Source organism: Plectropomus leopardus, chromosome 4 (genome assembly GCF_026936395.1).
Source record: "Plectropomus leopardus strain MGB_pleo_1.0 chromosome 4, ASM2693639v1, whole genome shotgun sequence".
In the NCBI taxonomy this organism is placed as follows: Eukaryota; Metazoa; Chordata; class Actinopteri; order Perciformes; family Serranidae; genus Plectropomus; species Plectropomus leopardus.
This window is the reverse complement of record NC_142179.1, coordinates 22176968-22191623: the sequence shown is the minus strand read 5'-3', so window position 1 is coordinate 22191623 and position 14656 is coordinate 22176968. Positions and strand designations below refer to the sequence as shown.

General features: G+C 41.1%; 1 protein-coding gene across 2 annotated transcripts in view; it reads right to left on the bottom strand.

Moving 5' to 3' along the window:
• Window positions 1-7869, bottom strand: part of sv2ca (synaptic vesicle glycoprotein 2Ca) — a 34328-nt gene extending 26459 nt beyond the window's left edge. Inside the window, exons 1-2 of one of the 2 annotated variants that reach the window (XM_088076856.1) lie at window positions 7655-7869; window positions 39-864 (exon numbers count right to left, since the gene is read on the bottom strand). In XM_088076856.1, the coding sequence (XP_087932982.1) occupies window positions 39-636 (598 nt within the window). In that variant the 5' untranslated portion in view covers window positions 637-864; window positions 7655-7869. The remainder of the gene's footprint in view (window positions 1-38; window positions 865-7654) is intronic. The other variant, XM_042488132.2, reaches the window with a different exon arrangement.
• Window positions 7870-14656: the final 6787 nt, after the last annotated feature.

Below are 14656 nucleotides of genomic sequence, written 5' to 3'. Positions count from 1 at the left end.
ACACTTATCAACACTCAAACAAACACAAGGTCCCTTACCTAGCCATCCCGAGCTGGAGTTAGGCACACACATGTCTGTCTCTGCGCTGGGCAGCACAAAGCCCACCACGAACACCTCCACCCCATCTGACATGAGCGCCAGCCCAAGCACCAGGAACAGCTGCCACTGGAACCTCCCATGGCCACACTCCTGGATGATCAGCTCATACTGCTGGGCCAGCTCCTCCTCGTCAGCCTGTCTCTCCTGCTCCAGCCCCTTTCGGTCCCTTGCAGCATCTGACACCGGTTGCCCCAGAGCCACCTGGCCTTCCTTTTGCTTCCTATCTCCCGCTGAGGGGATCCCCTGGTACTCGCCCTCGTAGATCTCATCCTCGTCATCGTGACCTTCTGTTGCATCACTGGAGCCCTCCTCATTGTCATGATAGCCCTCTCCATCCTTCCTTGGCGGGTTCCGGTAGAAATCCTCATCTTCGTCCTCCTCATCTTGGAAACGGCTATAGTTGTGGTGGGATGAGTACTCATCTGAGGCGCGGTCCACCGCCTTGTTGACTTTCTTTGCTGCATGACGCTTGGCTTCTTTGACCATGTCCTTGGCCCCCTTAGCCAGGGAAGTCCTGTTATTGTAAGTGTCCTCCATTATGGCTCCACCAGTGGGTCTTCACAGGGGATTCAGTGGATAGTTACTGCAGAAGCGGAAGGAAGAGGGAAGAGGGGCAAGAGGGGCAAGAGGGGTGAGTGTACGCTGGCGGGGAATTGCAAGAATGGTGAGATCAGTGGGTGTCAAGATGCAGTCGTGAAGAAAACTCTTGAATCGGCAGTCACCACAGGAGATAACCCACAAAGGCTGTGGTAATCATTGGCCAGGCTACGAGAGATGGGGAAGGGAAAGAGACAGATAATAGAGGGAGAAAGTAAAGAAGAGGGAGATGCTCATCAGATATTGCCTGTAACTCATGTCTTCCCAACTCTATTCATAAATATCCCAGACTAACAGGTGACACCCCAAAGACAGCACAAACCCTCTTTAATCATTCACTCACCATTCTCCCAGGCCTTTTTATCATTTGGAGTGATGTGGGGAAAAAGGCTTTGGCTGTACAGCTCTCAGTTTTTATTCAAAATGAATATTCAATTTCCAGGGGCGCTCTCCTTGTTCTATATTTCATAAGTTGGACTTTAGGACGTTTTAAACAGAGATGCTGGATCTGCTGACTCATGATCAGCTCTGAGGAACAGAGGCTAATAAACAAGGCTCTGCCCGAAATCAATTTGCCCCCAATAAAGAGCTGGTTTATTTTAATGGGAGTGACGATCCAACCGGAACGGCACTGTCATATTTAATCCGCGCAAAGAAAGGAGGAAAGGAGAAATGGTCATGAGAGGGTACGTTGATAAATGCACACTCAGACACAGGCACACAGCACAAACACACACACACAATGAAGGCCCTGATTTTGCGTACTCGTGATTGTCTTTAACACATTCTTGCAAGAACCACACATAAAGATTCTCTAACACACCTAAACATGCCATGAACATATGCGAGTGTGCGCTCACAGCATGGATGGGGAAGCCCTTTCCCATCCTGACAGGCTGGTGCTGATGGGAGGGAGACCCCAGTGTGAATGATGTAACATGATTTCATGTGAGTGTTCAAACTGTGATCCACACTTAGTCATCACATTGCCTCCACAGGCTCACTCTGGCTTGTTTATTCTATAATTTGTCATAGCACAAACACACAACCATTAGTAAAACAAAACTGAAAATTATAATGAGAAAAACTTAGACTTGTCATTTTTTTATCAAACATTTTTAAATAAGATGAAGAACAGAAAAGGGTGGAGATGGTCAGAGCTGTCCAGTGTGTGTGTGTGTGTGTGTGTGGTCAGAGCTGTCCAGTGTGTGCGGTTCCCGTGTGTCTAGGAGCTGTTCACCACAGCCTCTAATGAACACTGAAGCCTTGTCAGGAGGACACAAATCACAGGGCCAGCTCCAGCTCCCATAATGCAATTTTACTGGCCAAAATGACACTGCTGATTCAAGGTGACTCTACTAATCCCTTTTGGCTCATTGGATGACTCCTGTGCTTATGAGCACACTCCTTTACACATGGACTGATAATTTTTTAATACCTCCATTGACACCGGTGGTGCCTCAGACGTCATCATAACGATGATTCATAATGACGGCTTTTTAGAAATCCTGTTTTCTTTGTCTTAAAGCAATATGCAAAAGGAATCACAGAGCATCTCTGGGAGCCAACTTGGAAGGATAAGCACTCATTGCTATGGTAGCTGCCCTGTCGTTAATCTATTGTTTATTATCAGAAATGTTTAAGTGAGCACAAAAAAATAGCTGATGTAAAGAGAAGCTCTTGACAGAGACAAACAAGCAAAACGTATTAAGGCTGTTCTCATGAACATCGTTTTTTTTACGAAAAGTAACGCACCCAAACTGGTCCTTATCCCGCGTAATCCCAAACCAGTAATTTGAGCATAACCCATTAAATTTCGCAAGGTTTTGATTATGTGATGATTGCCCTGATGGGGAGGAAATGAGGAAGTGGTCCTGACTGGTCTTGTAAGGGGGCATGTTGGGGTGGTGGATGGTTCACAGAAAATCAGATATTCCCCCCTGTCTTTCCCACGGAGATATGTGTTTGGAGCCGTGTGGACTTTGAGTCATTTTACAGTACATCCTTACCATGTTTCTAAACTAAATAACTTCATATTAAGGATGTAACATCATTTGTGGGGTGCTCATTTTTAGGACATCATACAAACCAATTGATTAAAATATTATGAAATTGGGGTTAGTTAATAATATCGATCTTTAAAACCTTGACAGCTTTTACACCCATTACTGTTACGGTCCCTGAAGTCTGCCTGGTGTTGGGGGTTACCACCTACACCTGTAAGCATTTCAAAAATGTTTAATCTTTGGAGGTTCTACCCTATATGCTCTGCAAGGGAGTTTATAGGGCGGGCTGGAGGGGAGGTGAATAGGTCCAACAAACCCCGGACTTCCACCCGAGAGCTCAGCATTTGCTTCCCATATAAATGTAGAGCAAAGCCATGATGTTTTTTCCTAAACCTAATTATGAGAATTTGTTGTCTTTAGATCTACAAGCCATATGCCAACTACATAATCATCTGCACAAAGATAAGCTGGCTAATAAACTGAATGCTAACAAAACATTGGCTGATCATGCATAATTAATCTACTGGTATCTGGCAAAATGAAACACATAACATTAGCTTACTTCTGTGTCTAACAATAAGTATGATTTATATACTACAATTAGTATTAAAATGTTATTCACTGAGTAATGTTTTGTGTTAGTTTAGTAGTTCTATTTGATGGATGGTACACGCATCCTTATCCTTCCAAAATGGCCAACTTCTTGCTGATGAAGACACTTTTCCATTCCCTATTGCTCACTGGAGTAGTGCTGTAAGGATCCTCAAGCATGGGATATTAAAGCGTCATGCCATGTATGGGATTTCTCCATAAAGTGCATCATCAAATAAAATTAATTTTGAATGCCTACCTAGACTAACACCCTGCCAGGAGCATGTCAGGGCTCAGTGGTGTCACTGAACTGTTGATATTTATCCTTTGGGGATCAGGTCAGGTTTTTTTTTTTACTTAAAATGAGAACGCACACACATACACACACACACCGGCAAAAGGGGAGACATCGTGCCTGTCAGAGAATCAATGGAGTGTATGGTGAGGCCCGCTGTCACTGGTGATGAAGCTCAGAGGACACCCGAGCAACTTCACCTGCCCACATCTTGACGAGACCCCGACAGCGCGGACAGCTCGAGCAACGGGAGCAATCACAATCAAACTGGGTAACCACCAACACTCCCAAACAAACCAATCTCTGTTTAATTCCATGCTGTGACCATTTCACCTCCATGCTTATTTTTTGCTTCTCTTTCAGGCTCCCTTTCAACTTTTTCTTTTACTGATGTCAGAGAAAACGTATTTGTATGTGCACTTTAGGCCTTTTGTCAACTTACTGTCTTGCTTATTGTTTTCACCTGAGCCTCAGTGGCAGTCAACACATCCCAAAATCCAGCATTCACATATTAAATATCTAATAGCTTTACTGCATTATATTTAATTCACAACATCATTACTTTCCTTCTAGGCAACCACACTCTTAACATTTGATTATATATTTCTACTGATAATTAAGTAACATGGTAACCATGATATGTTTTGGAACCTAAAGACACTGCATCTGTATCCATACACTGTCCTGCAGGGCATAGCTGTTCTCTACAGTCTGAATAAAGAGAGTTAATATAGTGTACATAGCGTCGCTCTGAACCATGTGAGGATGGCTGAAAATAGGCCTTGCTCTGGCAACACCCCTGTCTTCATGATGGATAGCGGCCCTGCTTTCCTTCAACCTCTTTAGAATACTAAAAAAACACGAGGTCAAGTATCACTTGGCCCCAAATTTCCCCGTGCGTGAACATAAAGACAAATGGAGATTAGAGCTACTTAGAACCAACTAAGGACAAGCAAATTTCGGGAAAGTCTTTAAAAATTGATGTCAACATCCAGAGTATGTGTGATTGATCAAATCAGCTCATTTCAGCATACTCTTTCATTGTTCATCATAATCATCACTGCAAAAGTGGCACAGTAATGAAGCTGATAATGAGCATTTTGAGAGAAAACATTTGAATAATCATACTACATAACACTGACAGTGGTAATGAACACTCTTAGTCAGGAGAACTAAACGCATAATAAAGTGGGCTTCCTACAAGCAATGCACTTTGTTAAAAGGAAGGATGTCAATGTTGGCACCTTGAGTCCAGCAGTCACAAAACAGATTGGTATGGGCAAGCAGGCTGTTAGAATAAGAAGTAAAAAATCAATTCTGGTCCCAGAATTTCAGGTTGCTTGACCCATAACTGCTGGAGGAGACAAATACTTAATATTTTTCATAGAACTTGAAAGAAAATCAATAGTGCCTTTTTCGCTGAATGCAGTACGGTAGTCCAGACATTGGCCCTTACACAGGACAAAAAAAAGTAATGATGCAAAACAACGAGGGCAGCTGTGCCTCTGCTTTTACAATTATTGTAAGGGTAATAAAATATTATAAGAAATTCTTAATGGTTGCACCTCCATAAATGCCTTCTGAAGCAATTTTAATTGTCATATATGCACTATACATTGGGCCAGTTTTACAGTTTATGTCCTGTGCCCCACAGGAACTGCAAATGCTTTCTGTCTTAGTCAGGTTTGACTTGTCAGTGTCCTGCCTTTTCAAAGACATGCGCAAGCACAGTGGCTTGGCGGCTGGTTTGTTCTATTAGCATCAGAAAGAGCAGGTCCAATCTCTAAGTGGGCAGAGCCACATGTAATCCCATCAAAACGGAGAGCCCATGACCTCATCTGGAAGGCAGAGGCACAAGCAGCCCGGGATGTCTTCCGTTAGGAGATTTCATCAAGAACTGATGCCATTACTGACTGAGTGGTGGGGCAGGGAGAGGACGAAAGAGAGGTGGGGGGTACATGAGAAATATAAATTGCAGAATAAATGGAGGTAAAAGAACATTAAAGGAGAGAAAATGGTTGTTTCTGAAAATGAAAAAAAAGAAGATAAAAACATCTTTCGAAGCACCTGCACCTATCTTATTATTAGGCAGTCAGAGCTCCAAAAACCTTCAAAAGCAAAACTGATTGCTCGTAATGCTAATGTTCCTTCATACAGATTCATAAAGCAGCTGCATTAAGTTGATGTATGCCTTTCCTACCACGAGGACCTCACATTGCTATTAGCATTTACTTCAGTCAGTTCAATGCCCATCCTAGCCAAGGGAAAAGGAATTCCCCTCTGGTCATATTAATATTGTCAATCTCCACACTTATATGAAAATCACACAGGACAAATAATCCGGATGCAGGAGGATACTGTATCTATTTGAATCATAAAGAAAAGAAAACACATTCTATCCCACCCTGAAGATTACAGAGTCTGGTGTGTCGTCTTGTTTTCTTTTTTTTTCAGGCTGATGTCTGTTTGATCTTCTTGGTAAACATATGGTCTCCCTGGCTTGCCAGATCTCACTGCTGACACAATACAGTGCTTACATAGCAGATACAAAACATAATGTGCCACCACCACAGTCTGGTGCAGACCTTACACTTTGTGTTGCAGTGACGCAATAACACCCATTAGGCCAAGGAATGCAAGATGCAGCATGTATACAGTTTTGTTTTTTTGTTTTTTGTCAAACTGTTTGATGTGATGCATTGAGGTTGTGAATGAACAAATTCTTGCAAGGTTGTCAAGAGGATTCCTGATATGTATTGTAAACTACTGGGTTTAACTTTCCCCTAAAACAATGACTAAACTAAATCCCTATTTGCCTGTGCATGTCAACAAAATGTGCAGACAGAGTCTTTTTGAGAAGCTTTCATATCTACAGCATCGTCACTGGCACAGTGTACTTTGTACTTTGAGTCCTTTCTTCCTGTCAACTGTGAAACACTGGAATAGAAAATGTCTCCCTCTTAAAATAGTCTGCGTGCTGCATAAACTTTAGGAGGACTAACAAAATGCACAGGTCACTGCATGCATGAGATGGAGAGGGTATTGAATGCAGATGAGGGTCATTCTGAATTACAACGAGATTCTTGTTTACCGAGGCAGAAAAAGAAAACCTACATCAACTTGAATTTAATGAGAAGTGGGCAAGAGGAATAAATTCTGCAACCTGCAATCACTTCTAACACTTTTTTGCTCCCATTGATGGACGCCTTCAGTGTTAACCCAGCAGGACTACTACAGCAGCACTCAGATTGCAAACAAAGCACTTTGCCACAGATTTCCAGTTCACCGGCTGTGTGCCTGTCAATCGCTCACTGCCTCTTGAGGTGCAATTCACGGATGAGTCAGTTGCCTGCTCCTGCATCCTCTCCTCTGTTTGGCGGCAGTGCAGAGTGCTTTAACTGCCCCAGGGCAGGTGGCTGGATTGCACTACGGCATGCACAGTCCGCAGCCAACAAGCCAAAACTCTGCGCATGCCAAGGACAAGTATTTCACTATAAACATGCTGCTTGTTGAAAGAAGATGATGAGCTTCTGTCAGTGATAAAGCAAACTTGAAAGGTTACAAACAGTTCAAGTAAGCAAATTAATTATTCATGTATCTTAAAGCAGATATTTTAAGGTGTACACAAGTGCAGAGGCATTTAGTGAATGAATCAAAGTCCACAATTTAAAATGCGCAGAAACTGGAAGTGAAATTTTACACCCATACTGAGGAGGCAATCCATATGCTTGTTGCCTGCTTTTACTTAACGATGCCAATTTCTCTTCTTTTAGCAGGAGGCATATGGACTCAGTTTGCACCCACAGAAAAAAACAACACATGCCTGGAAACCATCCCAACTTTTAACAAATGATACATAAACTTATCAATAAATAATGAGGTATCCCAGTGTCCTGGCTTAGATGTTAGTTAGAGATATCACTGGAAAGATGCAAATACATGAACAACATGACATTCAAGTGCAGTTTAAAGCTGATAAAACATTTTTTTGTTTTGTTTTTTTACAATATAGGATTTTATCTAACTCTGACACAGTCAGCATGTTTTCAGGAGAAAAAGTACTCACCGTCATTTATGGCGAGAAGAGTGAACTGGGCTGATAGTTGCCCATTGCATCTGACTCCGCTTTCGCTTTTAGGAGAAAAAGAAAAATGGTCTTGTTTTTGTTTTTTCACTGTAGAAGAGGATCAGGTAATTGCCAGCGCACGACACAGAGTTTTTTTTTCCGATGCAGTCCTCCCTCGCTGCAGCACTTCAGGAAAGGAGAGAGCGAACAGGAGAGATGGTGGTAGGAGGGAGAGAGGGAGGGGTGGGGAGAGAGGGGGAGAGGGGGAGGGCAGTGTAATCAATGATTGTACTTCATTGAGTGATGCGGGTAATTCCGTCTGATGGAACAATCTAGTTAGGTGACTGAATGACGTGAAACACTGCACAGCATGAATGCTTAACAGATAAGAAATTTAAACACGCGGTGCGCTCGTCCATTCAGAGTGAACCCCACTGTATGAATGTGAACAAAGACTGTGTGTTCAGGAGAACGAATAGAACATGGTAAAAAAAAATACCTGGGGTTCCGCTTTAATGTAAAACTTTAGGGTTTAGGCAAAAACTGTCGCTTATTGAAAAAGTTCTCGCAGTTTCTCGTGTGTGTTTGTCTTTTTTGTTATTCAGTGTGTTCAGTAATCTGTTGTCAACTTCAACTATGACCGCTTTCATAAAAAGTAGTGCTGTCTGGGACCTCACCGTGGTCTGCTGAGTCGACTCTGAGGCCGCGCGTTGGATTTCAGAGACTGTCTCTGTCCGTGGTGCTGAGCGACACCTGCACGTTTCAGCGTCGCGGTGCGCATGCAAGGTTTGAGTGCTGCTGAAGCCCTAAAGACGATCACACTTGTCGTGCACATTCGCCAGTTGTGTTAATATCCGTATTTAAATCAAAGTCCTTCCATACCTCTAACTAACCATTCAGCTATGCTTCATATAATGAACCTTACGAAAAAGGCTTCAGCGAGCCATTGTATCCTATAAGACACTGATAAGAAAAGGTAACCCTAACCCATAACCCATAGTTGTTTTATAGTAATGCAACAAAACCTTTAGACTTCAAGTCCATCACTGTCCAAAAAGGTCCACGATGTAGAATTATTATTATTATTATTATTATTATTATTATTATTATTATTATTATTATTATTATTATTATTATCATTATTATTGTTGTTGTTGTTGTTGTTGTTAATATTTGTATGTGTGTTTTGCTTAGGCCACAGCAATTTTCTGACATCCTTGGCACTTACCAACAACCTCCAGGGCTAAAAAAATGAAGACAACATTGAAGTGCCAAAAACTGCAGTACTTTGAATGGCCACTTGAGGTTGACTCCAGCAGAAATTAGCCTGTTTACAGCCTAGAACAAAACAACACACAAAAAAAAACCCGGCTGTGGTCTTTTTAGCTAATTTTCTCATTCATGAAATCTGCATGGGGGTTGAATTTTTATATAACTCATGTTTACATTTTGGTTGAGGCAAGAAGTTTCACGTAATTAAGGATGGGGTGCTTTGAGTGGCAGGCTGTCTGCCTATAGTGCCCTCAGCTTCTCAGTGAGATCCACATCTCTAGCCCCTCACCCAAATACAGTCACTTCTGCCCCCCAAACAAACACAATGGCAATGGCCATAATGCTGAACTCAAAGCTTCAGACACCAATGGGTGACATCACAGCAACTATGTCCATTATTTTTACAGTCTATGCTTGACCCTTGTTCTGCAACCCCACCACTAGATGCCACTAAAGCCTACACACTGGACCTTTAACCCTCCACATTTGATTGAGATTTTGGATCACTAATGGAAAAAAACAGCATACCGAAGCATTGCACCTCAACTCATACTCTTAAGTGGAAAAAAATGATATTTAAAAAATATAATCTGTAAACGAGAAACACTGTTGATGCAGTCAAAATGTGTGACTATATTGTGTAATATGATGTGACCCTTAAGCATGTTAGTCACATCGGGATAAATGGTCTACACTTGGACCCCTAATGAGACAAGAACAGGAGGGTAAGGGAATCCAGGCCCTTATAGCAGGGAAGAGGACGGACTATTCAATCAAAGTGATTCTCCCAGAGACTTTACATCGTCCCAGGCCACAGGTGAATTTGTTGGTATAATGATTTAACCTGAAGTGTGCACCACCTCTGGCAATCTTCGTTGTTCAAAAAAACACATTTACACTCAGAACACTCATTTTACATCATAAAAGCAGCACTGATGCTTATATAAGTTTACAGCTTGTGGTTCACATTTGGTTCAGGGTTATGTTTTTCTCATGTAAGGTATTTTATTTTTCATTTACACTCCACTGACTTTAATTTGTACATGAAGCAACCCGTGCAGTAATTGATTTTTAAAAGCAGTTTTTTTTCTACTAGAAAACATTTATGTTTGTTCAATGCCAAAAAATAATGACCGCAGAGGGAATAATAATATTGAGGAACACCACACAAAGATTATACAATCCTGTTACAATAATTGCATAACCTAACACAGGCTCTTTGAGATAAGTAGGCTCTTTAGATCAAGTGTGAGACAGTGACTGCCTGTGCGCCTGCTATGTCAGATCCTAACGCCTCTGAAACCTGCGAGTCGTTCCTGGAGAAAGTGAGGGAGGGAGGAGGGGAAAAAGGAGATGACGGTCTGATGCAAGCACAGGGACATTCAGCCTTTCAGTATTCACATCATTAAAGCCTGCAAACTGTACCAGCACTACCAGTGAGACTCGGTCCGCTGCAGAAATGACTACCAGTGAAGCTCTTTGATGTATTGCACCCTGCCCATCTGATTCCTTAGTCTTATTTTTATAAGAAAAAAAACTGAATCTCAATAGCTCCATGTTAAAATGCTTAACGTGTAGGACATGCTTTGAATAGTGCAGCCTGGTTGTGCATTTGCTTACTGAGTTTAAACACCGAGACATGGCTTTGACACTGGTTGTGCATCATATTCACCACAAAGGATGCTGAATAGGGTTGTAAATGATGCATACAGTGTGCACAAACACACACAAGACACAAAAGCGTGCAAGGGCACACACACACACACACATAAACAAAAGGAGAGGCATCTATCTTTATCCTCTGAATTTGATGATTCACACAAGAAGTGACCCAAGGCTTGGGACACTCTTTGCTTTTGATTCAGAGTTGGGAGACAAACCCCCCCTCAAGCCATAAGACTCCATTTACTACTGCTGGAGAGCTGAGGAGCACTTAGCTTAATGTACGGGACAGTAGAATGACCCTCACACAGACACACACACACAGACACACACACACACACACACACACACACACACACACACACACACACACACACACACACACACACACACAGCCCACTGTGCATGCCAATGCTTTCTCTCTCTTTTCTTGCAAGACTTCTCTTTGTGACATAAACATGCACAAAAGTAAGAAAGATGCTCATGATTTTCACTGCCTTTTTATTACAGTGAAAATACAATAAATATGACATCTTTCCCACAGTTGCAGGTTGGATACTGACATGTATGAAGAATAGAATCCCCATATCACAGTACATGCAGCTTGACATTGCTAAAAGGTATAAAAAAGTTAGTGTTAGAGAGTATTCATTATCTATTAGGGAGAGGGGGTTGGTACAAAACAGGAGAAGCATGTCAAGCAATGGTGTGTGTGTGTTACCAAAATTAAATCATTTGTATTACAGCCAGAAATGATAAAGACAGAAATGATTGCCCCATTTTGCTCTTTTCGCCTAGATTTGAATCTCCTGTTTTACTATGTATCCCACCGCTCCCTGATCTAAAATGAATGTACCTTCAGTACCAGCTTTCCTTAAGAAATGACTCGAGAGGTGGAGGTAGACTGGAACAACTGTCTGCTGCTTATCGTCATCCAGATTATAAGAAACGGATGTGGACACTGATGGTAATTGTTTTTGCCATGTATAGATAGAAGCTCAGGCTAACTGATTTAGGCTCCATCTTTCCTCTCAGCCTGCACTGCGCTCACACGGCTGACCACTACATGCTGGAGTCAGCATTTATCATACTATACAGAATAATGACATGAATTATGCAGCCTTGTTGTCTCTTACATGGTTGTTAATACTATCTTATCTGAGCATAAACAACACGGCCATGATGTATTTGCAAGAGTTGGTACCCGAACATTGTGAAAGCAAAACAAAAGGACACTGGTGTCACTGATAGAGAGATGTGATGGATTAGACTGGCCCAAGGGGGAAGTCCTGGTCCATCAAAATGTAATGAAAACTAATTTGAAAACAGCAGGCAGCTATGAATAACTCTAAGATGAGTTTTGGCAACATTGTGTTCAGCAAGAGGTCATCATTGTCTCATATGTGAGAAAAATGGGTTGATAACATTACGATGGATGACAGCGCATTAGTTGTTGTCTTCAGGAGTTATGGCTGTCTTTAAATACATCTGACTGGAAATCGATCAAGGGCAGAAACAATTTTACACCGAGTTTGTAATCTCGTTTCCACAACTGGAATGCAAAAGATGACACGTGCACAAAACAACAAAGCGGGACTTAATAAGTAATGAAAATACAGTAGGAAAAAAAGCACTGTAAGAAAAAGTTCCTTAACAAAGTCAGCTTGTATAAGCACAGAACATTATTTCCTAATTTCTGTTCTGTCTAGCATTACAAGGTCCTGAATAGTCTAACGTACCTGAGCTAAAATACCAGGGGGGAAGAAAGTCAAATGGATTGTGATTATTGTCCTGGAACAGATTGAACAGGCTATGAGAGAAGAATGTGAGCTGAATCCCATTTCAACACACAAGACCAGCTGCATTTCTTTTGCTGAAAGGAAGGTGAAATTTACAAAAGGGGATCTAAAGAAGGGTTTGAGGCAGTAATACTAGCTTTAATCTAAGCACTATCAATAGTAGCTTATTACCTGTGTCTGCAACAGGAAAACATTATACAGAGTGGTACACAATAGAGGTCTGTCCCTCATCTATCCCTATCTTAAGCTCAAGCTATTGTTTATTATTTCATCTAGGGATACATTCATGTGCATCAAAAGACAGGCTTAACAGCTGATGCAGTCTGCATCTCCTCAACCCCAGCCCCAAAAAATGTTTTTATTACATTATTAATGTTAGTAGTATTACAATTATTTATTTATTGCATTGAATTATAATTTATTATGTCTATTGCAAACAAAAATGGGACCTAATCAGAAGTCAACACTTAAAAACAACTTTGCCAACAGTAAAGAAAAACAGTATGAACAAATTTCCAAATGTTGTCTTATTCGTTTCTTTTTTTTTTTTTTGTATTGCATCCCTGATGGCTTTTACCTTTTTATTTTCTTACTGTAGATATATATATATATACATACACACACACACACACACACACACACACATATATATATACACACATTAAGGGTGATTTGCCCATTATATATATATATATATATATATATATATATATATATATATATATATATATATATATATATACACACACACACATTAAGGGTGATTTGCCCATTATTTATATATATATATATATATATATATATATATATATATATATATATATATATATATATATATAAGGGTGATTTTGCCCTACCTCATAGATAGTAATTCCATGTATTATAGCTGTATTCCATCCCACAATTCAAACAATCAAATTAATGGTACAAACTCATAAAAACAGACATAATCATATCTCATGTGACACAAGGCTGGGCCCTATACCAGTTGGCTATTGTACTATTAAAGCCCTGCCAGTAAGACAGATAGAGTACATATTCCTTCCACAAAGCATACAAACCTAGCAGTTTTCTTTGCTTAACCCGTCCTTGTCATAATGACTTGATAAAAGCAGACAAGCATAGGAAATTTGCAGTTTAACATCAATGGGCACGATGAAAAAGTGGAAGATCTAACCAGCCAAGTTGGAATGACAAAAAAATTCACCTTTAAAGGGAAACTGTGATGAACACATCACCAAAACCTTTCAAAACATGTGAATCATCTGCTCTGAAATGGAAATAAGTAATCTGTGGGAGCTACGGCTTCCTGTCATTCAACAGGAAACCTCCACTCCCCACAGAGCAGGATTATCCTCTGTGCCTCACGATTCTGGTTCAAATTCATAGTCTGCGTCAACTGTCAAGACATGTAATAATAAAATGTGTGTGCACTGAGGGGTGTCTAGCCAGGCCGTGCTTGCACTAAGTGATCATTCTGTATATTTATAATATATATTCAATATGAAATGTATCAGATTGAATCCTTCAGACCTCGGCAGCTAACCAGCTGTTAAACTGTTTTGGGGTGGGATTACTGCACTGTCACCAATGTCACCAGCTTGCATTTCCCCTTTTCAGAGTCAGCCTGCACGTCTCATGACACTGCTGATCGGACACCTTCGGACAGTGAAGTACTCTCAGCTCTCAGCCAGGTGGTGAGGAGGCTCCAGTCCAACAGTACTGCTTGCAGCTCTGCCACAGATGAGAGAGGCCATATGTCTCCTCTCTGTCCCAGCCCAGGACTGCCAAGCCGTTAGGCCTATCCCACATATGTGTCTTAATACTGTTAAGCACTGGGTCATCAGGAGGTTGAGACATAGCTGTAATTCAGGTTGTGAACCATTGTCTCCTCTGTATGAAGTGAACAACAGAGAGATGGCCACAGGGAGGTTCACAGGGTGGTGGTATTCCCCAAGGACTTACACCTTCTTTAGAGAGGTAAGCTTGCTTCTTTGTGACAATTTTAATCAGCTAATCTCTAAGCAACATGCCACGCTAACGACAAAATGCAGTTTAGATACCATGTTTGCTCCCTATATAAACACAACTGATGATTTGCCTGAAATAATATGTTTCAAACTTAATTTATCACAGAACCAGAACTAAAAACTCACTCCTTTAAACATTAATGTGTAAATCTGGTATCTTTCAAGCAATCATTCTTAAGGGTTAAAAGTACTATGATTTTGAGGGAATATCTGACCCTGTGTGAACAGTAAGACCACTC